Here is a 24962-nt window from a genome sequence, read left to right on the forward strand (position 1 = left end):
TGACCTCTTTTGGCCAACCTAGCTTCAGTTCAGTCCCTTCGCTTACAGAGGTACAAGTTGCCCCTGAATTGAGCCAGTGGGCAAGGAGGTGCCTCCCCTGATTTTGTCTGGGCTACTCTTATGTCCATCCAAAAAAGACCACATGGATACCTTGTCTCAGGAGATAAATTTCTCAGAGAAATTGCTGCAGCACACTCCCTTGAAAAATAATTTGCTTTCCTCTTATCACTATAAAAATCTCAAAAATTAAAATGCTGAGGAAATGAGGTTCTTTTGATAACTGGCCTTTTCTGGCTAACAGGAAGCTGTTTTTATTTTAAGCAGTGATGCTGAAAATCTCTGTCTCATGGATCAGGGCTTGGCCCGTTTTTAATCATACAGGATCTGCAGGGTTGCAGGGCACTGAGTCCAGATGACATGGGTTTTCGATGTAGAACACATAAGCCACTCACTTAGACCAGGTTCCAGGCATGCCTCAGGCTGTTGGCATTTTGTTTCTGTTAGGTTTGAACCGGAACCTTTAGATGAGCTCATTTTGTTGTAGCATGTCCCCTTTCCCTAAAATCTAAGTATAAAAATTCAATTTGAGGGCTCAAGTTAACTGGGTTCTATTAAGAAGTGGCTCTAGTTGGAGCAGAACATGTTTGGCTCGCATCTAGCACCTGACCACATTTGGACTATGGGATGACTAGCATTCACTTGGCAAGGGCACTTCCATTTGGCTCCCCGTGAAATCATAGAAATTCTAGTTATTTCTGTAGTGTGTGATAGCCTGCTTTATTTATAAGAACCGTCCATCGGGGCTGAACTGTTCTGTGTCTGGAGTTGCTTATATTATCACAGTTATGAAATGTTTATTTTCTTAGATCAGCTTGAGCTGATAAGGCAGTTTTGAACCACTAAGAATCTTGTAAGTCAAGAAAATTTAGATAGGGGTTGATTTTTCTGGTGGGGGCTAAATCAGATGAATCAGTACCTCTCCCTTGATTGGGCTATTACGCTAAGTGGGTGTGACCATCACATGTCCCTGTGAGAAATGCTGTTGCCTAGTGTGGCAGATTTGCTGCCAGCCCTCTTTGTTTCCTCTGGCCCACACTCCCGCTGGGAGGTGTAGCCCCAGGGGCCTGGGGAGATGAGGTCGCCTCCCACAAGACAGAGGGACAAATGATAAATGTTCCAGGGCCACAAGGCCTATTTGAAACTACACTGGGCACAAGAAGCCCAAAGAAAATATTCCAAATTAATGAGGGTTGAACATGCTCATGGATTTCAAACCTAAGGACAAATCTATTTGAAGGGCAACCTGGCAGCATCTGTCAAAAATGGAATAGGCACGTTCACTTGTTCAGCGAATGTTTGAGGGCCTCCTCTGTGCCAGGTGCCGCTCCAGGTTATGACAGAGAGGAAGGCAGCTCATGCCTCACAAATCCTGCTGTCCTGTGACAGGGACAGAAAGAGAAGCAAATAAAGACGCAGCACGCTGACAGGAGCACCGAGTGACGTGGGCAGAGAAAGCAGGGTCGGGGAGAAAGAGAAAAGGGGCAGGTGGGGCAGGGTCACCTGGTAGACAGGTGGTCAGGGCCCGCCTCTCTGAGGATAATATTTGAGTTGAGACCTGAATAAAGTGAGGAAAACCCCAAGTGATCATCTGGAAGAGAAGCTCCCAAAGCAGAAGGTCTAGCAACACAAAGGCCCTGAATCTGGGGCGTGCTGGCCATGGGCAGAGCAGAGGCATCAGGGCATCTGGAGAACAGCAAGTGAGAAGGAGAGGCATGAATCGAGGGGGGGGAGAGGGAGGGAGGGGGGGAAGGGGGGAGGGGGGGAGAAAGGGGGGGAGAGAGGGGGGGAGAGGGGGGGAGAGAGAGGGGGGATGGGGGGGAGAGAGAGAGAGAGAGAAAGGGCAAGCGCAGGGGCGGTGGGCTGCAGATCTGCAGAGACTGCAAACTGTCCCCAGCATCAGTTCTTTCGTCTTCCTTCTATCAACAAAATCCCCGAATCACTGAAGGGCTTGTGGCCCCTCAATGCCACGTCCTCCAGCCTGTCGCGTAGCTGGGTGTGGCTGCGTCACTAAGGCCTTGCCAGTGGGCCCCAGTGGAAACGGCGCCTGCCACTTCTGCTCTTCTGGGCTTGGCTCTTCATGGCCAAGGCCCGTGCCTCTCTCTTACCCTCTCCGGGGGCGGAGCCCAGACGGGGCGGAACCGTGAGCCCGCCTCGTCCACGCGGACGAGTGGAAGACCCCGGGCACAGGATCCACAAGCGCGGTTCTTGGAACTTCTGGGAAACCTGTAGAAATGCCAAATTGGGGGCCCCACTCCACACCTACTGAATTAGAAACTGTGGGAGTGGGGCCCAGCAATCTGAGTTTCAGCGAACCCTCCAGGGGATTCTGACGCATTCAGGTTTCAAAACCACTGCCCCGAGCAGGGGTTGTCAGCATCAGTAATACTGACATTTTGGGTTGACAATTCTTCGTTGGGGGGGCTGTTCTTCATATGGTAGGATATTTAGCAGCATATCTGGTTTCTGCCCACTAGAAGACAGTAGCACACGTCCGTCCCGCCAACTCCAGTGTTTCCAACCCAAAATGTTTCCACACACACACACACATACATGTTTCCTGTAATACACATATCAATTTGGGGAAGAAGAGATAAGAAACTAATGAAAATGATTACCTTTGGGTAGTATTTGGAGGACTTTGCTTTTATTTTGTATGTTTCTGTTGTGTGTTTGAGTTTTTACCATGTGTATGTAACCTAATATTCATGGGGAAATGCTTTAGAAAGACCACCTATTGAAAGATGGAAACTAGCTTTCTTCACTGTAATTCTGACACCAACTCCAATGTGTGGCTTTTCCTGCACCACCAAGCAACCCTACAATTTACTAGTTTAACCTGTTACGTCAACACAATTAACTGCTCTTCCGTCCATGTAACTTTAACTTATTTAAGCTATTATAAAAGATGTCAAAAGATTTGTTGACATCAGGTATGTTTTCCTACAGCTTTTCATCTTATATCTGGTCATAACACTTTCAAAATTATAAAATTATATTGGCCTGATGTGACATGGTCTTGGGGAATCATTCTAATTTTAAAGATCACCTTTTACAATCTGTTGAGAAATTCTGCCTGGGGTGGAGTCCAAGCTCATAGAATCAAATTTATTTACTTTATAGAATCATAATGAAATGATAGCTTATATTTATTGCTTGCTAACTTTGTCTTAACCAGAGTGTTCTTCACAAATATTTGCATAACCATCGTATGAAATAGCTGTTATTATTTCTCTTTTACATACAAGGTCTCAGGGTTGAATTCCAGCCCACTCCAGGGTTTGTGCTTTAACCACTAGATGTTGCTTCTGTTTATATTTTCCAGGATCCCTCTTTTTCCTCAAATGATTTACGGTGATTTACAAGAATGTTAAAGATAGGAGAAAGCATGAAATAACTGGAATAAAGATTGGAGAGGGTCAAAATGAGTCATGGGTCAGAACAAAATGCTTGCACATTTGCTAACTGAAGAGTTACAAAGAGTTTGGCTTTGAGTGTTCTGGAAATGTCGAGTCCAAATAGGATCACGTGCACAGTGGACACTGGAATAAACACAAACGTTACTCGGGAAAAGTACCTGAGAAGCCCTGGGGCTTCCTAAAGAAAGCGCCGAGGGTTAAAGGAACATCTGCAAGAGTATCTTCAGGATTGATGCAGTTAAGAGTTCATAGGGCTCAGAGAACCATAATTTACACCAGCACTTCCTTATTTAAAAAAACAAACAAACAAAAAACAGGGCGTTTGGCTACCTTTATAATTAATTCTTCAAAGACTTCTGCACTCCCATTTCCAGTACCTTTTCCACCATTATCAACTCACTGCAAAAGAATATTAATAACAGCAATCGAGCTATTCTTTGCTCAGATTTTCTCAGTATCCTGGAATATAATTAGAACAGTCAGGATTTACTTTTGGAGAGTTTCACCGTCTCCTGACTCACCTTCCCTTTTGAATTCTCACGCCAGGAAATCACACCTAACTTTAAGGACTATCTTCCCAGTGCCCAGTGTCCCCATCATCACAGTGTGAAGTCAATCTGGCAGTGTCCACAGGCTGGCTGTCAGATCTGTAGGCGACAGTGGCATAAACTGAAGTGACAAGGTCACTCCCTGTCAGGTGTCTATCACAATGCCCATGTCACCAACTCATTCTTCTTTGTTGCTTGATGCTAAGTCAAGAGTTGTGTCACTTGAAACAAAAAACAAAAAACAAAAAACAGTGGATGAGGCCAATAATTTATCATTTATATTTATGGGACTATATAGTAATGGGATGTTCTATCTTGAAAAATGTTGGTTATTTTCTTGCCACCTGAAAAAGACATGATGTTAAAGTGGGTTGGGGATTTTGAAAAATATATCTCATACAAAACTGAAAGGTAGGGTAGAATTATGCATCATTTGGAAAGTGCTCTTCCATCTTCTAACGCTGAGCTGCCCAGTACACTCTCACCCAGCTCTTCCTGGCTTTTGGGTCTCATCCTGAACACCAGCTCTTCACCATAGCCTACTCTGGCTACTCTGGGGGGGCAGCCCCCACCCAGGATTTTCGTTTACTTGCTCTATGTACCTAGCTCCTCTGCTAGATAAAAGCTAGATGATGCCAGGTGCTATCTTATCGCCCCAGGACCTAGATCAGGAGTAAAAACAGACAAGCAGGTGATATATCAGTGAGAGCAGAGTTAGGGCCTGAGTGGTAGGCGGGTCCATATCTACACAAAGGGTACACAGTGGGGGCTATAGAGATATTGAGTGATCACAGAGTACGTGGGGGAAGAGAGGAATCCTGAGTGAACAAGTTCATTTTAACCTTCCTAATAACCAAGCCACTTAGATGATTCGAGCTTATGAAATTTAGAAGTTGACTGCCATGTACGTCAAAGGAAGGAAAATGGATAAAGCACAGAGATGGGTGGAACTTTATCATTCAATAGCCCCCCCCCCCAAGCAAATTTGCCTCTACTTCTCCAATGGGCTACATCTGTACAGATTCCCCAAATGGCAGCTCAGGATGTGACCCTGTAGGGTGTTGAGAACCAAAGGCAGAGCTTAACCGTAACCCGTAAGCTTTTCCTACGGTTGGAAGAAATGAGAAACACGGAGATTTAGAAAAAAATGTCTAGAAGGGCAGGAAGGAGACACCCAGAATTGGTCAGCATGGGTCCAATTATGGAATGAGACAAAAACAAGGTCAGGAAGATGGAGCCAGAGGGTGAGGAAAAGCAGATGAATGTGACTGGAAGAATGTGACAAAGCTGCTTCCCCTCGCCTGTCAGTGCCCCCCATCTCCCCTGGTCCTGGGGAAAGGGCACTGCAGTCATAAAGGGCAGCGAGTCACAGCCGCTATTTTTCACACACACACACACACACACACACACACACACACACACACGGGGGGGGGGGGTTCAGCTCCTTTCTGCTCCACTCAGCCAGCATCTTGCCCGGCCCAGGCCTCCAGACTCGTGACAGGCACACAGGCAGGTGACCCGAAGCCACATGGTAAAGGCCCCCAGGCCAGACCCTGCCCCAGGGCTGAGAGCAGAGGGCTCCGGGCGAGGGGTCCCCAGGCAAGACAGCAGAGAAAGCACTAGTAAAGGGCTTTTCGGAAGAGGATCTGTGGAAGTGTTTCCATTGTTTAGGTCCCCTTCTGGCCAAAAAGCCCTGTGAGAGTGTTCCTCAGTCTTGGAAAGGCTTTTATAACTTGTTCAAAACTTTCCAAATGAAGCGTTTGAGTGCTTTAAAGTCCTTGGTTTAAAAATCTCAAACTCTAACATGTGTGGATTAGTTTACAAGAAATAGTCTGCCAGCAGAGGAGATGGAAATTTTCTAACCAGATTTCAACAAAAACCTCTGCATCATTGGTGAATCAAAGCGAATTAATGAGCTTCATGACTGTCACCAGCAGTGCCCTTCCTCCAGGAAGAGTTACTGGATTTTGGAAGCCACCTTTTCCCAGCATAAGTGCATTAAAACCAACCATCAACCTGGGCTCAACTTGGAAACTGACATGTGAATGACTATATCCCAAAACAATATTTAAAATGAAATGTTCATTGTTCTTAAAAACATGGGATTAGCAACTTTTTCATCATTAATATTTTTAAACTATTTGACTTCATTTTAAAATTTGTTTTTATAATCAAATGTAGTCACATACAAAATTTTAAACTACACACACACCCAGTGGTGTACTTTCAGACACTCTGCTCATAAGGGGTACAACCCAAATGGTTGATTGTTCAGTTTAGAGATACGAAGGCAGATATCTGTGAAGTCTAAAACATTCTTTTATTTTTTGTTATCAATTTCAAAAGGTTCAGTTAATGATTGTTTGGGGCTGCTCCATATCCTCTTACATTTCCCTAATCATTCTGGTCATTTCTAAAAATGGCAGCAAAAAACCTTTATATAATGGAAAAACATTACAATTCAAGGGTTTTCAAAAGTCTAAAGGTTTAAAAAAAAAAGAAAAAGAAAAGCTGTCAAGAACACACGTTGGACTCATCGATCCAGACCCTGTTGCGGGAGTTTTCCTCTGCCTCTGACTCCACACAGCGGGTTGGGCTGGAGAACCCCCTGGGTTTAACTCATGATAAATTAAGGCCCCTGGAGACTCCACATTTCAGGAGAAAACCTGATTTGACTCTTTACTATACAGGTCACCCAGTGAAAATGACACAGGCCTTTGCTTGCTTTGAATCTTGATGTCATCAGAAATGATTCTTAAATCTCACTGCAATTAAAGCTGGGCGGTGTTGACTATTAGGCAGCCAGAAGGCTGGGGATCTACTCCGATCCTGTAGCTGGCTGTTCGGTGATTTTGAAACTCTTTTCACCTCACTTGTCCCTCTATCAAATGAGGTGGGATGTGGTTTTCTAGTATGAAGTAGAAGGTTCCTTACAGCTTTCCCAGTCCAAGATTATTCTGAGCCATTCCAAATCCTTAAGGAAGTTTCAATTTAAGACAATGTGGCCTGTAAATTATTTTACCACATAGGAAACTTCTGGGTTTTTAATTTGTAGAACATTTTTAACACTTGACAGAGGAGAGCAGATGAAGGATGGCAGGTCATCCTGGATGCCAGCCATGGTCTGGTGCGGTTTTTAGTCTCCAATGTTGCATCATCAGTGACTCTCAAAGTCAAAATCAATCTGAGAATCGGAACTCTATGGATCACTGATCATATATATTTAGATGGAGGGCCTCCTTAAAATGACTCACACTGCATGCGGTCATTCAAATTAGGCAGGTTTCAAAATGAACTGGTGTGGTTTGTATTGTTATCTGAGTTAAGTCGGAACTACCTTTCCCAGAGCCCCCTTCCCCAGGTGGTGGTATGTTGGAATTGGCTCAAAGATGTGCCTGTGTGAGATATGGAAGACAAAAGTGAAGCAAAGGCCGTTTTTCTCCGAAGGTCATCGGAGTCAAATATGGCAACTGACAGACACAGAGGTGCCTGTCCTCACTCTCCTCTGGTCCACCTCCATCTCTTCTTCCCAAGTGTTGACCTTCAGTGTTGACCTACAGTGGCCCCGGGGTCACCACTGAGGCATCTGGCTGTAGGTACACGGCGGTGGCACTATGTGGCAGCAACAGCTTCCCACAGGGCTCCCCGAATGCCACCTGCCCAGGCCCACTTCAGCATGGAACGTGTGTTTTGCTTCTCAGATGATCCGCTGGTTCACACACCTCAGTTCACGTACCTCCTCGTGCAAATTCACTCTCAGTTCCTCGCGGCCCTGTTGGGTGCGATTCCTGTAACAAATCCTGATTGCCACGGCACTCAGCGCAACTTCTCCTGATTCACCAAGCGAACAAGCACAAATCCCCCGACGGACAGAGTGCTCCGCATAGGAGAAACTTTTGTGTGTTTTCTAATAATGGGCTTCCTGAGGACTCAGAATGTCCTAAGTCTAAGAGGGCACAAATGGTATCAAAAGAAATTCAACCTTGAAGCACACACTCGAGTGTGTTTGGGGAGAATATGAAGCCTTTGCTCATCCTCATGAGTTGGTTCTATGTATTTTCTTTCCCTGGCTAAGTCACAGGCGAGACTGTCCGACCTGTTTCCACAGGCTCCTGTCAACAGTCCCCTCTGCCCAATGATCTCATAACAGCACCGGCCGGCACATACAAGTGATGGGGCTGGTCTCATTAGTGCCACCATCACACCCCGAGTGGAGGTTAGCAAGCACTACTGAAAACATAAGACGCCAGGACTTCAAATGGTTCCACTGATGGTGAGGTAATAGTCACACTTTGACCTGTAGGTGTTCCCGAGGCATTCCTTCACTCCTGGACTGAGAAGTGAAAATCCGAAGCTTCTAAAAAAGACAAACACCATAAAAGTGTGCACATAAATTGTTTTATTGCTTTCTTGTTTCTTATTTAATGCAGAGTCATTGTTTTTGAGTAATGGTCAGATGTCCAGATTTCAACATTATTAAACATTCAAACAGTAAAATACGTGGAAAGAAGCCCTCCAATGTTAACTCCTGTTCTATCTGGTGGAACAACTTGGGATTGTCGTCTTGGTTTATGAGAACTGCTCCCCTGACACAGGAACAGGGAAGGTCCCAAATACCACTCAAGTGTTTAGGCACCGGGGGTGGCACGCTTGTCTTCCTTTGAAATGCCTGGGGAAACTGACAATGACTCCAAATATGAGAATCCTTCCTTTCGCCTCAGGCTTAATTAAAAGGGTCAAAAGAAACTCCTGTGGAATAGAAGAAGTGGTGAGGACAGCGATTTTCAACCTGTGTGCTGCAAGAATTTTAAAACATGCAATACCTGACTACTGAGTCAGGGGCACTGACCTCTTTCCCCTTAGATTGTTAAGTAAAAATATGACAACAGCCAACACAATAACCGTCCAGTGTGAATGAATCAAAATTATACCTTTTTTGGTCAGATCAGCAAAAAATACACTTTTTGATGTGCTGCAGAATTTTAGTAATTAGTTTATGTGCCATGAGATGGAAAGGGTTGAAAATCGCTGGGCTAGGATGATAAAGACCAGAAATGATTCTGCTGTTAAGGAGTGACATGGGCCCGCACAGCTTCTCTCTGACCCACCCCTTGTAAGGCTTCCGATTCTGAGAGTGCGCGTGGGAGGCCCCAAGCAGTGACCAGGTGAAGCCAGGGCCACCGTGAGCAGTTGAAGGCACAAGGTCCTCATCGTCCTGAGGGAGGGGAGGGTCGCTGTGTTGGGAGCTGTGTTCAAAACACACATCCTACCTCCAAAAAACTGCTCTCAGCTGCCACACATTTGATTGCAATTTTAGGCTGATCTCTTTTTGAAAGTCCCAAATCTCTGGCACCCCTAAAAATCCTGCTGTGGCTTGCTATCTCTCTGCAAGGAATCAGATTTCCAGGGGGTGGAGGCTCAAAGGGACACACAGCTGCATTATGTCATACAACAGGCAAAAATAAATATATAACTATAACATGAATATGAAACACCACAAAGAAATAAATATCTCAGACTCTACAACTGTAGGTCGCATGTGAGCAATACCTCGTAGAGTCGTAAAAATGGTGATTTTTCTCATAAAGCGTTCATCTACAATGACTTTGATCAATACTTAAGGACTAAGCAAAAAATGTATGAAAATACTATTTTTTTTTTAAAAGAAACTTCATTAAATACCAATAGTGATCAAATTCAAGATGTCAAATTTAAATAAATCACTTCGATCTTTCCTAACGGTCATCTTGGCCTTTCATAACGAGAACGGACCAGGGCCACCTGCACGCCCTGCCGATGCTGCTGAGGGTGCAGTCACACCGGCCCTCCCTGGGAGAGCGATGGACCCACCTCTTTGCCCGAGGAATCTTCTCGAGCCCTCCAGCTTCTCAAATTCCACAGTATGAAGAATGCTCTTTACAAACACAGTGATACTGAAAAAGGAACATAAAAGTGCATTTATTCATGTCCATGCCGTCTAAATCTACTGATTACAGTAATCAGGACCAATTGGAACCTAAACAACAAAAACACAGGGACATTCATCCCCCTGAACCACAAGTTTCAGTCCAGAAGACTCCGCATGCTGGCGAGCCAGCTTCCTCCCTGAGAAGCATGCTTCACGCTTCACTCTCCCCGTCCAGCGTCTTCTGTCTCTCTCAGTTAAGGCCTGGATAGTGTCAGGGTGGTGTCGCAAGGTCTCCTCCAGAGCCGTGCCCGGCGAGGTGCTGTCAGTCGCCCGTGGGCCTGGGCTGTGCGCGGTCGGGCTGCGGGGCGCTCAGCTCTGCCGCCCGCCGCTGGAGCTCCTCCACCGTCTGCAGCAGCGCCGACCTCTCCAGCTCTAAGGCAAGGGCAGCCTGCTTCAGCTTGCTCTCACTGGTCAGGAGCTTCTCCACGGTCGCCTCGAGGCTCTGGATCCTACCATTGGCCACCTGGAGAATAAAAGGAAATACGAGAATGTCACTGCCCGGTGACGACACAGGGGGTGCATCCACAGTACCCTCCCCTGTCCAGCCTTTGGGGAGCTGTGGGGCCATATTTTGGCAGAGAGGAATCTACTGTTTACTATCAGTGCTTCTGGCCTCACAGGGAGACTACATTTCCCAGGTTCCCTTGCAGGTAGTCTGGGCCACCAGAGAGCCTCTCCTGCTGTGGCTGCTTTGGAAGCTGTGCTGAGATGGTGGCTTCACAATGCAGAGGGAGCCTGAGCTCCTAGTCACCCACTACAGGGATGACAGCTCTGCTTTGGCCAAAGGATGCTTCTTGGAGAAGAGGTGGAGCTTCAGGGACAAAGACCTCTGTGTTATGCCACTGATATCTGGGCTTTATTTATTCCCGCAGCACAGCCTGGCCTACTTTGACGACTACATATACTTATAAGGACAAACTGTTTCAAACTGACTGTCAAAAGGGACTCCACGTAAAGGCCCAAGTAGTAATAATTCTCTAATCTGAAATTCTATTTTCCTTACAGTAACAAGACAGCTCTATGTCAAGGAACACGGGCATTTCCCCTGGAACATGTGTGGATGCTCAGAACAGCCCAGCGTGCTGCTAAGAGGCTCCTGTGCACCGTCTCTCAGACTGGTCACCACCACTGCGAGCTCAGCAGTCCTCTCATGCCCACCTGGTCTACATCCTCAGCAGCTAGCACAACATTAATGTCAGTTAGGTAGAACTTCCAGGTGCTTCTCTCTCCAGTGCACTCGGGAAGGCTTCTCAGGCAACCAGTGAGTTGCCTCTGGTGAAGCTGAGGGGTTTCCTGCGAAAACCACAGGCACCCCTGCTGTCCCAAGGCCTCTCTGGCTGGGGCCTCGGGGCACAACTGCATTCTAGCAGTGCTCTGGTCACGGGGTCCTTAATCCAGCCCAGCCCTCTAGACATCCCATTTCAGGTGGGAAAAATTGTACTTTTTTTTCTTTTCTTTTTCAAACAGGAGAAACAGTGTTTTGAACAAGATAACACCTGTGCCAGACAGACAAGTCAGAACTCAAAGTCTAGCTCTGGCTGTGCCACTGGGGCACTCAAGACAGAAGGAAGGAAAAGGACTGGGATCCTAAGTTTGTCAGGACACCAGGCAGGGGGTGCTCATGCCTGGTGTGTGTCTCCAAGCAGGACTCTGATCCCCATAATCCTACCCACGGTCACAGCCTGGGTCAGGCCTCACTACTTGCCCAGGAAGGAGCGCTCATTCAGAAGGCCCACAACATCCTGAGGTGCATCCCACAGCTTAGCAGGGAGCTTTCTGCAGGGCCACCTACTGCTCTGCATGAGCATCAGGTCTTCTCAATGTGACCGAAGCTCTTCCATGAGAAAGCACATCTCATCCTGCACAGGGGTCTGGCTTCCCATAGCCCCTAGCTCATGGCGTTCAATGACTTGTGGTTGATTATCATGGAAAATGCACGTCTGTTGTTATCTGGCACTATCTGACATGTCTATGCAATTGTCTCATGTATGCTACTGGATAAAACAGGTTAACTGTTTGGTCTCCAGCTGCTAACAACATTTTTTAGTATTTAACAAGAAAATAAATGGGAACTTTGGGATGTCTAACAACTATAAGGATAGAACAAAGTTTGAAAACAGGTAAATTTTGATACACTGGCCAAAAAAAAAAAAAAGATTTATGTTGGAAAATTAAGCATCGTGTTGAACACCTATTCTTGGACTCTGAAAACTGCTAAAAAAAAAAAGAAAAAGATGGAGGTAAAAATCTCACAGAGTCTGGCTGAAAGACAGTAAACCCACGTGACTCATAGAGGTTGATGGGAAAACAACACACAAGCACCCACAAATCAACACAATGCACTCTGTACCCCAACTCTTTGAGAGCAACAGTGTCTTACAGATCTTGGTGGCCCCTAGCACGCAGGCTAGCAAGGACTCAGTCAATACTGGTGGATTGGCATAAGCTGTGGTTCTGAATGGTACCTCCAGAAATACAGAGCCACTTGGTCAAGAGAAAGAACATTCCAAGGAGAACATCTGTTATTACTGTTACTGCCTAATGCCTTTCTTGAGGAATGCAGATTTTGGAGCAGCTTTTCCCAAAATGGTACAATATCATAGAAGCAGCATAAACTTTCTCTCCACCCTTCATCACACACACACACATAAGTCACCTGGACATTAGCCCAATAAAATGAACTTTTTACTTGAGTACTGCCTAGCTTAGCAAGCCAAGTCCTCCAAATGCAAGCCTGAGCTTTGTGAGAAATGCTTTCATCCTGTTATACTTCAGGGAGCCACTGTCTGTTTGGAAGTCATTTGAAATTACCACCTACACTACAGACCCTTACAGGCCAGATAAGGCTCTTTATCCCCTCAAGCTTCCCCACACATTACAGCTGACATGTCCTGGAGAGATTGTACACAGACAGTTAGGACATCTCAATCTTGGGGGAGAAAAGAGCTAAATTTCTGAATGTGACAGGCAGTTAGGACTGGGTAGGGAAAGCATTTTTCTTTGTTCCGCTACAGTAAACATCTACTCAGTCTACGGGGACAGATCCCTGCCGAGGGAAATGCATTTCAGACATGGCTGATTTATTAGGCTCTCAAAGGCTGGCCTTTCTCATATCACTGCCAAGCTGTGTCTGCAAAGTGGCAACTTCCTATGGAGAGAAATAAGAGGCTCAGATCAGGATGGAAAGCTTATTCTAAGGTCAGCTCAAGGGCACCATGAAACATACACTTAGGGGTGGGGGGAGGAGTATGTGTTTTTCTGTGGAAACGCAAAAAAAATTCTTTTAAACACTCCACAAACAATTCCTTAACCCTGACAGCATTACCACCCATTTATGATGTTAAAAAAGTAGGCCGTGTGGTTCCTTTCTTCGATCTGATTGGTAAAGGGGCAGTGTGCTAAGCAGTTAGGAATTCCTCTTGTCCTTGTGACACAAATGAGGGAATCAGGAAAGAGCAGGTCAGCAGTCTGCCCAGGGTGAGTGTGGGTGGGAGATGTGGGGAGACGGGTCTCTGGACTGCCCCCGTGCTTGCTTCATGTCACCCTCCTGTGCCCACAGTCAGTGTTTCCCTTTCTACAATGTCCTCATTTGCACATGTCCACGTTAAAATGGAAGCTTCCAGAGTGGAGAATCGTGTCCTCACTAATCAAGCTTGGTATCTGCACCAGGGACTCACGTATCATGATCCTGTGCCTGGTGTATTTTGTAAGGTAGGTTTTCATGTCGTTTTCCTCCCTTAGCATCCCTCCGTGGACCTGTCTGGCTTTGCTCCTGGAAGCGCAAGCCTTTGATTCTCTTGTCTTTCCTCAAAGCGCAACTGCTGGCCTTCAGCTAAGAGCACCGCGGCGGCCTGAGCGCAAGCTCGTCTCTGGGCCTGTCTTCTGCCAACGGCAGAAACAGCCCCTCAGAAAGCTGTCTGGCCTCAGCCAAGGATCATCCATCTGCTGCCTAAGAAAAAGGCCCACTTCTCCCGGGATACCTTTGATCCCAACTCTAAACAGACGGGGACGAAAAGGTCCTGCGGTCATGGGAAAGCCCAGCCTGCTGGTGCCCCCGGTGAGTTAATCAACTACTGTACACACGGGGTTCAGGGAGCTGCTTCCGGAATGGGTCTACCTGCAGTTGTTCAAGGAGGTCAAGGTTCTGTTTGCGTAAGCTGCTGTTGGTTTTCTCCAACTTGTCCATTCTTTGGTTGTCGCTGAGAGGAGAGGAATCAATAAGTTCTTCTTGAAGCACATGGTATTCGACTTCATACGCTTGTAACTGTTTAGAGATGTCCATCTCAAACACCTGTCAAATGCAGAGAAGTCGTCAGGCACCAAAAGAGAGAAAAATCACACACATGCACACGCACACACGCACACATGCATACATGCACACACACACACAAGACTATGGCAACGGGCACCCTCTAAACACCTACTCTCTGCCTGGTATGTTCGTGACAATTAAGGAAAACTCCCTGCATTGAGAAAGCAATCATTTTATTTGGGAAGAAAGGGCATAAGAAGCATTTAGAAATAAACCTAAGGTAACCGTAAGTGTGGGTCTCTGACACTCATTGTCCAGAAGCCGACACCTCATTTTCTGAAAGGCTGGCAAAACTTATTCTGAGTTCTTATTCCAGTACTTGTTTTCTTTTTCTTGAAAACTCTATTAGGTTAGAAACATCAACTATGGGTCAAAGGGAGGAAACAAAACAAAAGCATCGTGGCCCTGTCTGCCCAGTCACCGAGTCAAAGTTTAATTACAGTTCAGTGGGGTTTTCAGGCTTACAAGAACAGCTAAGTAATGGAACTGTTTACTAAAAACCATTCTTTGCACACAAGACATGCAGAAATGAGCCAAAACCCAAATGTCACCCACGCAGATGAGTGAATACGAAACAATGCCCGCGCTGCCTTCCTTCCCATAATAGTAACAGTGATAAAAACACCACGCGTGTGAAAAACAAGCCCAGCCGCATGAGCGAGTGAGTGGCTCTGTCTGTACTTTCTCTTGGTGAGCGAGCCTGAGGGAGGCGGGGCTGAAAGGGGGTCAGAGGGCAGAGGCCGCTGCCCAGGCATCTCCTCTCTTTCCCGGGGGGTGCGGGGGGATCACTCCACAGGGCTGTGCCTCTCGGCACCCAACCTGGTCCTCAGGGAACCTGAGAATCCAGTCACCACATAAAAAAGCCAGCATGATCAGAATACAGGTTTAGAGAATGAGATCAGGCTTTACAAGAGCAGAAACAGACTCTTCACTGCATTTCCTTAAGAAAGAAAGGCCAACAGAGTTAAAAATCAACGAAAAGCTCATTCCCCCTGATGGCACTCTATCAGAATTCACACACGGTGAGTCCTATCTTCCCTGAAATCAATTTTCAAAAACCATGTTTACTTTCTCACCATTCACGACAATCTTATTTTGTCTTCCTTAAGGTTAATTTCTCAGCTTCCGGGTTTTCAATTTAATTCAATGGATAATACTAATTAGGCACAAAAGTCTTTCTATGCTGAAAAACTGATCCACATTGTATTTATGGCATGTGTGTGAACTGTTTACAGTACTGACCCAATTCTCAGTTGTCCCTCTGAGTGACTATGAGGTCAGCATCGATCACCATCTCTATTTTCAGTTGAGGAAACTGACTCAGAGGCTTTGAGTCAGTCTCAGGTCAGGCTCCACTGGTGACTTCCTGAAGGACCTTGAGCAAGTCACTTGACCTTTCCCAGTTCAAGCCTCCAGCATCACTGTGGGAGCTACAAGAGGCAACTTATGGGAGTTCCCACACCTGCCTGGCTAGTTGAGTAGGCAGGTGCTCCCTCAGCCAAGGGATCTGCTTCCATATACTGGTGAAACTCTCACATTCAAGCTCATGCTTCAGCCCAGTTACAAAGAATGCCACATCACGGAACTTCTCAACAGCTCAAAAAGAGCGAAAACCGCCAACATCAAAACCGAGACTGCGTGGCATTGGCGTGTGGTTATAAATATGGTGCAGAATAAATGTCACACACACAGTTACCTCTTCTTCTTTCACCAAGATTTATTTCTAAAGGAGCTCCTAACCTGGAAACCTTGGGAGCAAAACCTCTGGCCTTGTATACAGATTGATGATCCGCTAAGGTTAAAGGCTCTCAACTGTGCCCGAAGCTATAAACTCTTTCAGGCCTCCGTTAATACCTAGGAGCCCGCCTGGGTCATAGTCATCTCTGCGTAACTGCACCATTATTTCCTGGCTCCCCAAACACACAGAGCCCTCAGATTTTGCAGTGATGCCCCAGAATTTATCACAAAACCATGGCAGCACATGGTTGGGGTAAAAAGGGCCCTGGTCCTCAAACAACGCTTTTTCAAGATGCTATATATTCTTCATAACGGTCATTATAAATGGCTTCATGGTAACCCTACCAACTCAACGTATCACAACCATGCCAATCCATTCACCAAGTGTTGGCTGTCCAGTTACCGCAAGTTTCTATTGTTATACACGATAACTCTCAACATCCTTGTACATATGGCTTTCCCCATATTTTGGATTACTTTCTAAGCATACATTCCAAGAAGTAGGATTACTAAATCAAAGGGTATGACTATTTTACTGGTTCGTGAGACATATTGCCAAATTGCTTCCCAAATGGGAATGATCAATGCATAACACCATTAGCAACATACGAATGGGCCAGACACAGTACACCCCTGGCACTGTGTGTTGGCATTAAAAATTTAATCTGGTCAGTAAAGCATTATATGTTATGTACATTTGAATCACGCATGAAGCTAAATATTTTCCCAGATGTTGTTTACTAGCTGGATCTCCTCTGTGGAGAATTGTCTATGCTTTTGGCTCATGTTCTACTGGAGACTCAGAGTTTCTCTCTGCACTCTGTGGTCACTTCGTATAATGAAGCCATGAACCCTGGTGTCTGCACAACTAGCCTCGTACTGCCCACGTTCCCTACCCCAAACCCTGTCCCCATCTGTGGGTCTCAGTGGCACACCAAAGGCGGAGGGTGGAGCAGTCGGCCCAGGTATCGGCCCTAAAGGGGAGGTGGGGTCTGTAGTGAATTTAAAGACAGTAATAAACCCCACTAATAGTTAGTCTGCTTTTTATTACCACCACATGCAAACAATTCTAAACAATGCCAGTGGTAAAGTAAAATATCTCTCCCACCCTACCACACCCTTTAAGTCTGGCACTGACTGGCCTTTTAAAAAAGTACTCATTTTCTACAGTGCAAACTGCCCAAGCAGCAGGGCTCCTCCCAGAGGCAGAAGAGGCAGCCTGGCCGCTGACTTCGAGGAGCCTTCTGAACAAAGGAGCCTTGTTAAGATTCTGGTTTCCACCCTGCAAGTCAACTAGAACAGAGAACTGCGGGGTGTGTTTACAATGAACTTGCCCATAGCAGAGCTAAAATGGTCCCCAGAGTGTGAATCCCCTGGGGATCTTGTAAAATCTGCAGATTTTGACTCACCGGGTCTCTGGGGTGGGGCCCCAGATTCTGCATTTCTCACAAGTTCCTACCTGGAAGGCTGGGGCCACACTTTAAACAGAGCCCGAAGGATGCTGAAAATAGGGTCTTTGCTGTGTCTACCCACCCCCATCCCTGCCTTTAACTGTTTTCCTTCCTTACACTGAATCAGGTTGCATAGGCAATCGGCCCTCACTGTGACAAGAATACAAACCTGACCTCCTCTTAGCTTCTGTTTATCCCCCGGGTTTCCCCTCTTCTTGGGTCGGGACTCCACAGAGCCTTCAGAGACCCTGTCCTCTGCCCTGGGCTCTCAACTCTGGAGCTGCCACTCTGTGGCTGCCCCTAGTCCCTCCATAATGAGCCAGCGTTCCAGAGCCCTGTCCCCGGCTACTCTCTCCCCCATCCTGGATGCAGGCTGTGTCCCAGCAGCTAAGCTGAGACCACCCATGGAGAGGGCATTTAATAAAATGGGGCCATGACTATCACACAGGATGCCCAGACCTGCCCATCCACACAGGACAGATGTGTGAGTGAATGCACCCACCACTGCCACCATGAGGACCTCCAAGACTCAGAGAGGAAGCACTGCGCACCCCAGGCCTCATTTCTGGGTAGGACTCCAGATTAGAGCCCCCTCTGGAGGGGCAGTAAGCCTGACAGAGGGCTCTTTGGTAGCAAGTTCCAGGTGGAAAATCTGGGAGGGAAAGAGGAAAGAGCCACCTGGCATTGTAACAGTTTCCCATCAAGATTTTAGCAGAATAAAAACCTGGGCCCCAAAATGTAGATTTTTGTGTTCCCTACACCAGGACTCCTCAGTGCCCCACCCTCTCTCTCTCTCTCTCTCTCTCTCTCTCTCTCTCTCATACACACACACACACACACACACACACGGGACATGTCAGGCATCTGGAACTTCTCTCTGTTCTCCCACTCCTATGCCTTTGCATACGCTGTGATCAGCAGTCAGCAAACTACAGACTGAATCTGTCCCACTGCATGTTTTTGTAAATAAAGTTTTATTGCAGCACAGTCACCTCACTCCTATACACATGGTCTGTGGCTGCTTTCATGCTGCAAAGGCAGAGTTGAGTGGTTGTGGCAGAGACCTGATGGCCCACAAAGCCCACAATCCCACTACCTGGCCCTCTACGGAAGATGTGTGCTCACCCATCTTGGCTCATTCTTTTCTTTTCTTTTTTTTAATTTATTTATTGATTTGAGACAGAGAGAGAGAGACATCAATTTGTTGTTCCACTTATGCATTCCTTGGTTGATTCTTCTATGTGCCCTGACTGGGGATCAAACCCGCAACCTTGGTGTAGCAGTACAACACCCTAACCAAGTGAGCTACCCGGCCACGCTCTGGCTCCTCCTTTCAGGCCCAGCCGAATTGTATGCCTTCAATTCTCAACCCTGAGCACTCCCTCCCTCCACCAGACCGGCTCCTGTGAGCCTCGCACGAGCACCGTGGCAGCTCGCACCACACTTGTAATTACCGGATTACATGCTATTTTCCGCACAGGACAGGCTTTGGTGTCAGAGGCACATTACACTCCTGGCTCTGCCACGTTACACAGGGTGAGGGCACATTACTCTCTCCATGTCCGGTTTCCCCAGCTTTAAAGTGGGGATTATAACACATGTTCCAAGTTGTCAAGGAGTCAGTGGTCTAACGGATGCCAAGTTCAAAACAGCTGTCTGAAACAAGTCAGGGACACACACAAAACTTCTCTCCCCATCTGTGTCCACGTCCCTTCTTCCAGCACTTGAGGAGCACCCGATGACCTCAATAAGTGCCTTTTACAGAAAAGGGGAGGAAAATGGGATTTTTTCCTGGAGCTCAATACCCAGGAGGTAAATGGAACATCAGTTGAGGCTGCTGGCCTTGCAGTCAGGAGCAAAGTCAAGGTGCTCACTGGACGTGGACTTTGATTTAGGTGACCAAGGCTCTCTGTGTTTCTGCAGCAGCCAAAAATATAAGTATATGTAATGAAAGCTCTGAAAAGGAATAAATGCCAGAAATTAAAGAGTGGAGAATTCGGTATCAACATGCAGGTAAAAGATAAAAAAACTCCGTAATGTAATGACACCCAGAGGCCCTTGGGGGTGCTGAGTGGATGCTAGAGCACTCTGAGGCCAGAGGACCCGAGTTTGAGACCCTCCCTCCCTGTCCACTCTGAAGCAGGGTGACTGTGCGCCAGTTCATTATCCACATTGAGCCCCAGGTTCCACGTGGGTTAAAACCACCTCCCCTCTCAGGACTGTGGTCATGATTAAATGGCATCATGTATATTTATAGATTCACACAGAACTTGGCAAAGGTAGGGCCTCAAGAAGCGCGTTATTGACATAGAAAGAAACATGCTAGGGACGTTAAATACAGAGGCAGAGCTTATCAATGAACTGAGGACAACCACGCGGAGTGGAGAACTGCTCACATACAGGCCTGTGCAACGTGCAGAGATCCAAAGGGATGCTCAGCATGATACCCTCCCCCCTCCAGGCCATTTTGCTCGACACCTAAGGAGGGGCAGCTAAGGAAATCACAAACTCTGCATCTGAGTGCACAGCACCAGAACCACTGACTCCTCTTGGACTAACAGAAATCCTCAGAATGAGGATTCTTTAAAAAGCTTTATTTCACTATTTGTTTTTACCCAATTGCTCTATGTTTTCATTATATTTGGAGCAGGTGAGATAAGTTCTAAGCTTAGGAGAGGCCTGACTGCTGACCCTGCAGTGCCTGAAGCAGAACTCTCTTCAAAGCATTTTCAGCCATCCGGCTCTGGGCACCTCCAAGGGTGACCCCAACCTCCACTAAGCAGCTCGGTCCTTCATAGTCAGCAATCGTCACTGGAAGATTCTTCCTTAAACAGAACCAAAATCTGCTTCCATCCCTGCTCCAGGCCATGTAACAACTGGTCTAGTTGTAATTCCTGACTCAATTTATCCCTCACCCCTAACATTCCTAAGAGTAATGGTTCTACTGTACCCGGAAACCAAAGGTGCTGTAACCACAGATGAGGAGGTGAATTCTATTAAAACACACACACATATCTATGAAAGAGTTATTTTTATAAAATAATATTTTCAGCAGAAAATCAAAACACTTGTTTTCAAAAGCCTACGCTGAATAAATGTATGTGTTTTAGAAGAACAAACAACTAGGGGTGAAGTCTTTTAATTATAAGAAACTACTGATAATTTGTGCTGGTTACCACACCTAACCATTGCCACGGTGTTTCCATTGACCTGTCACCATTGTACTCACAACACACATGCACATTCAGATAGGCATTTAATCACTGGACACATATTTTCGATGTGACTCCTACAGGCCAGGCAACACACAAGATGCTGCCCAGAGTACAAAGTGGTAGGAGATAGGTCCTGTTCAATAATAATAATAATAATAATAATAATAATAATAAAAATAAAAAAGAAGAAGAAAAAGAAGAAGGAGAAGCAGCTTCTACATACCCAGGAGTACTTATGCCTTTGGAAGGGTTAGGACTGAATCATACCTGACTGATGGTCTTTTCCATTTGCACCAAGCCCAGGTTGGGTAGTGTGTTTTTTATAAAGTCAACTATGGTTTCCAGGTTTTCATGCTGCAGAATCAAGGGCTTATGGCTCCCCAACAGACTCAAAGCCACTTTAAATATGACCTCTGATCCCTGGAGAAAGATCATATCTGGAAAAACATAGAAAGTTAAACCAGACCAGTTTCTGATGAAATCCCATTCCGTTTCCTTTTCCACACATCACGGAGCAGGGCAGAGGGAAACATGACCTTAAATTGCAAGCTTTATTTCCTTTTCAAGAGCCTGGTATTTCAGATAGAGTTGTCAAGGCAATGTTGCAAATAATAAAGAAATATAGGTAAACACACTACTAAGATTTTGTCATAGACTTACATAAATCTTTTTATTTGCTCCAAAAATATATTAAATCCAAACATGCTTCAAAAGTTAAATTTAAAAAAGGAAAACTTATCAGTCTGTTTTTCCAGGAATGCTCTAGATTTTAAAGGCGTTACTAAAACATATGTTCTTATGGGTAAAACAAAAGTTTTTAGCAATATAGCATCAGATATATAGCATTTTTATATAAACAGTTAAATATACAGCACCTGTTTCCTCTATTTTGAAATAGGGATTGAATGAAAAGACCACTAAAAACTCTAAAATGTCTGCTCAACTCCAAAAGTACATTATTAAATACAAGTATACTGAATTTTAGGTTAATAATGGAGTAAAAAAGTCTTCCTCAGAGGACTCCCAAGAACTTTGCCAGAGTAATTTAGTTCTTGCCATGTTTTGTTTCCTGTGTTAGCAATCCCTACACTGAATGTGCGCAGTGAGAGGGAGGGCAAGTTGCCGAGCAATGGGGTGAGCAGCCAGCCCAGCACTGGCTCCCTGGTTCCTCCACAGAGCTGAAACCACTGGTGAAAGAGGGTCATGCTGTCCTGGGGCTGAAGTGCAATTAACAGCTAACTGTTGGTGACTAAATTCAGGCAAGTTACCTGACAACTGGAATAATATATATAAGAAAAAATATAATTTTAAAGATGGGAGCATAAATCTAGTTAGAGGTGATTGTCAATGTCCCCCGTGTCCCCCCCTCTTTGGCTGTAGGATAATGGAAGAGACAAAGAGGTTGGAAATTCCATCAAGTCAATGACGACAGAAGCAGCTGAGAAAGAATCCCCGGCACTGCGCCTCTCTAGGCGGTTCAGTGAGATGACATGTAAAAGCCGTGAAGAAACAGAGAAGGCTGATGCCGCTGTGCATAAGGAAGAGGTGTCGAGTCAGAGTGGTTTGTGGACATCGCATAGGACAGCCCTAGGTGCCCACTGGCCGGGTTAGCCCTGGAGGTGCACTGTGACCTTCACGAGGCCTTAACCACCTGAGTGCACTTGGCGCAAGGGTTGGGGATGGCCCTAGGTGATGCTGCTGCTGAGGTCAACACATCTGTCTCAGAGCTCAGGGCCACAGTCTCCAAATACTTCACAAGTGCTTGTGGTTCAGGGCAGCCCCAGGGACCACACAGTTTCGGTGGCTGCCTCCCTCTTTGGTTTGGCTGCAGAGGCCGATCTCTGAATGTCGAGTCTTAGGGTCTTAGGGGACCTATCATGTGTATCAGGGCAGTGCTATGGAAGAGTCTTCCCATGAAATGTCCACTTTACAGAATACACAGTTTACCCATGTAATTTGCTACTACAGAAAATAAAGAGGTCTAAAATACCACTATGACCAAGATGTACTTTTAAACAGAAAAGACCTTTTTTTTAAAAAAAGTAAATTTGAAGATTCTGTGGTTTAGACACTAAACCTTCCTTTCAGTATATGAACATTTACAGCTGAACAAAAACTGATGGCATTTATCAGAATAAACATCTAGGACATTTTAGGCAGGGATCCTGGGGAATGGACCACACTTTCAGACCACTGACTTGCTATGGCTCAGTATCTTTGGTCTCTGAGGAACAAGTAACTTAAAATTAGATATAGCACCACTTGGGGTGGTGAACACACAATATACAGTTGATGTGTTATAGAATTGTTCACCTGAAACCAATATAATTTTATTAACCAATGTCATCCCAATAAAATTCAATTTAAAAAATTAGATACAGTACCAGTATCTAAGTCAATAAAATAATTATTGGGGAACTTCTGAGCATAATCAAATATGTAATTCATATTAGCAGTCTCTTAATGTTAACAATGAGTCTTCCAAGTTTTATTCCTTTAGGATCTTGATTTTTATAACAAATCTACTTAGTAGAGTGCTTCCTATGATTCTAGACTCAGACTTTTCTGGACTGTATGAAAAAAACAAAAGGAAGTTCGGACAGTTTTTTTTAACTCTCTTCACTGGTATGTTATAACTCTGGATATATTTATTTCATTGGGTCTAACGGTCTGTATTTAATGTAATAAAAAAGAAATATTCTTTCCTAATGCTATTCTCAACACCTTAAGAGCACTCTTATCTGCTGCTGTTTCTCTAATTTAACGAGCACTCACTGGGCATCTAACACATGCCAGGCACTATAGTGGGTGTGGAGGAATCAGCAGTGAACAAAGAACAAACTGCAGAATCGCCAGCAACCCCCGGTTTGGTAAAGTTATGTCCAGGTGGTTTTGAGAACAAAAGGAAGAAAAACAGTCCAAGGAAAGGTGGTGGCCAAACCCAGTCTTGAAGAACCAAGACAAACTTGCTGGGGAAGAAGTCAGGGAATAATCGATAAATACTCTGAGAAAAGGCAAAGAGGGTGTAAATGCAGAGAGGTGTTGACAGAACCGCAGCAGGTGAGGGAGCCCAGGAAGAGTGCGGTGAGGCAAGAGCCCCGGCTGCCAGCAGGTGTGCTCAGTCCCCAAGGCGTTCTGCCAGGCCACGCCGTTCCAACTTTTCTCTGAGTGGGTCAGTGCACTGGTAAGGAGATGATGTCAGCGAGACCCAGGTTAGGGGTCTGATGCTTGAGTGGGTTTGTTAGTTTTAGAGAGAGAAAAGCCACCTCCTAAGGGCTGCTGACAAGACCACGCTGACTCCACCAGCACCCCCAGGAGCGCAGGCTCGACTCCCCAGTGCTCCTGGAGGCCACAGCAGGTGCCCATCCTCCCAAAGACTAGCCAGCCGGTTATCTGCACTAGTGAGCCTGGGAGAGCCTGGCCCCAGAAGCTTCTGTTAGACGGGGGAGGCCTCAAGTAAGGAGTTCATTTGGGTGCACGAGGATGGAATGTGCCTGTAAAGTGGAAGGAAAGATCCCTCCAAGTTCGCTTGGACGAAGAGGCTTTGAAACCTATCTGACTACACTTGTGGGGCAAGAGCTATACCCTTCAAACAATGAGTGCATGTGTCTCCCTTGGGAAATTTTAAAATATAGTAATTTTTAAACAATGATAAAGAAAAATGTTACCTATAAACCCACTGCCTCAACCTAATTATTTTCATTTTTGCCCATTTTCTGATCCTTATACATTTACATTCTGAAATTGTTTGCTTGTTTTTTAAACCAAAAAACAAACAATAATCTCCTTGGAAAACTGATTTAATTCCTCACATTTGAAAATCACTACGCAGGAAAGTGACCTGCTGGCCCACCCAGCATTCGCACTGTCCAGCTCTCAACACTGGCTGGCTTTCTTTCTTCTGTCCTTTCTCAAGCCACTTAGACAGGCCCAGGGTTTTATCAGGCAGGAAGTAAAAGGAACCTTAAATTCAGCTGACTGCAGCACTTTGCAAATTATCTGCTTAGAACAAAGCAAATAGCGACTTTCCTTTGAAGACACTTGGGCAGCCCTGTTATTGTGCTACGGGTATGGGAACTCTATTTGAAACGCCCCATGATGTAAAAGGGCAATTTTCCTGTGGGGGAAAACGATAAACGCCAGGCCCACGGCCAGTAAGCAAACTTACACCGCATCCCTTTTCCAGCCACCTCTGTCTCTGTCAAGGGCCGTCTCTCCCCCTAACTTTCTAGGGGAGGCTGCAGTCCTCCAGCTG

At 45.8% G+C, this 24962-nt stretch overlaps 1 protein-coding gene across 1 annotated transcript in view; it reads right to left on the minus strand.

Moving 5' to 3' along the window:
• Nucleotides 1-8400: 8400 nt before the first annotated feature.
• The window catches only part of TBC1D1 (TBC1 domain family member 1), a 107496-nt gene continuing 90934 nt past the window's right edge, over nucleotides 8401-24962 (minus strand). Inside the window, exons 17-19 of the mRNA XM_087828340.1 lie at nucleotides 20975-21144; nucleotides 14110-14283; nucleotides 8401-10455 (exon numbers count right to left, since the gene is read on the minus strand). Of these exons, the coding sequence (XP_087684466.1) occupies nucleotides 10255-10455; nucleotides 14110-14283; nucleotides 20975-21144 (545 nt within the window). The 3' untranslated portion in view covers nucleotides 8401-10254. The remainder of the gene's footprint in view (nucleotides 10456-14109; nucleotides 14284-20974; nucleotides 21145-24962) is intronic.

Source organism: Miniopterus natalensis, chromosome 1, assembly GCF_054644295.1.
Source record: "Miniopterus natalensis isolate mMinNat1 chromosome 1, mMinNat1.hap1, whole genome shotgun sequence".
NCBI classification, from domain to species: Eukaryota; Metazoa; Chordata; class Mammalia; order Chiroptera; family Miniopteridae; genus Miniopterus; species Miniopterus natalensis.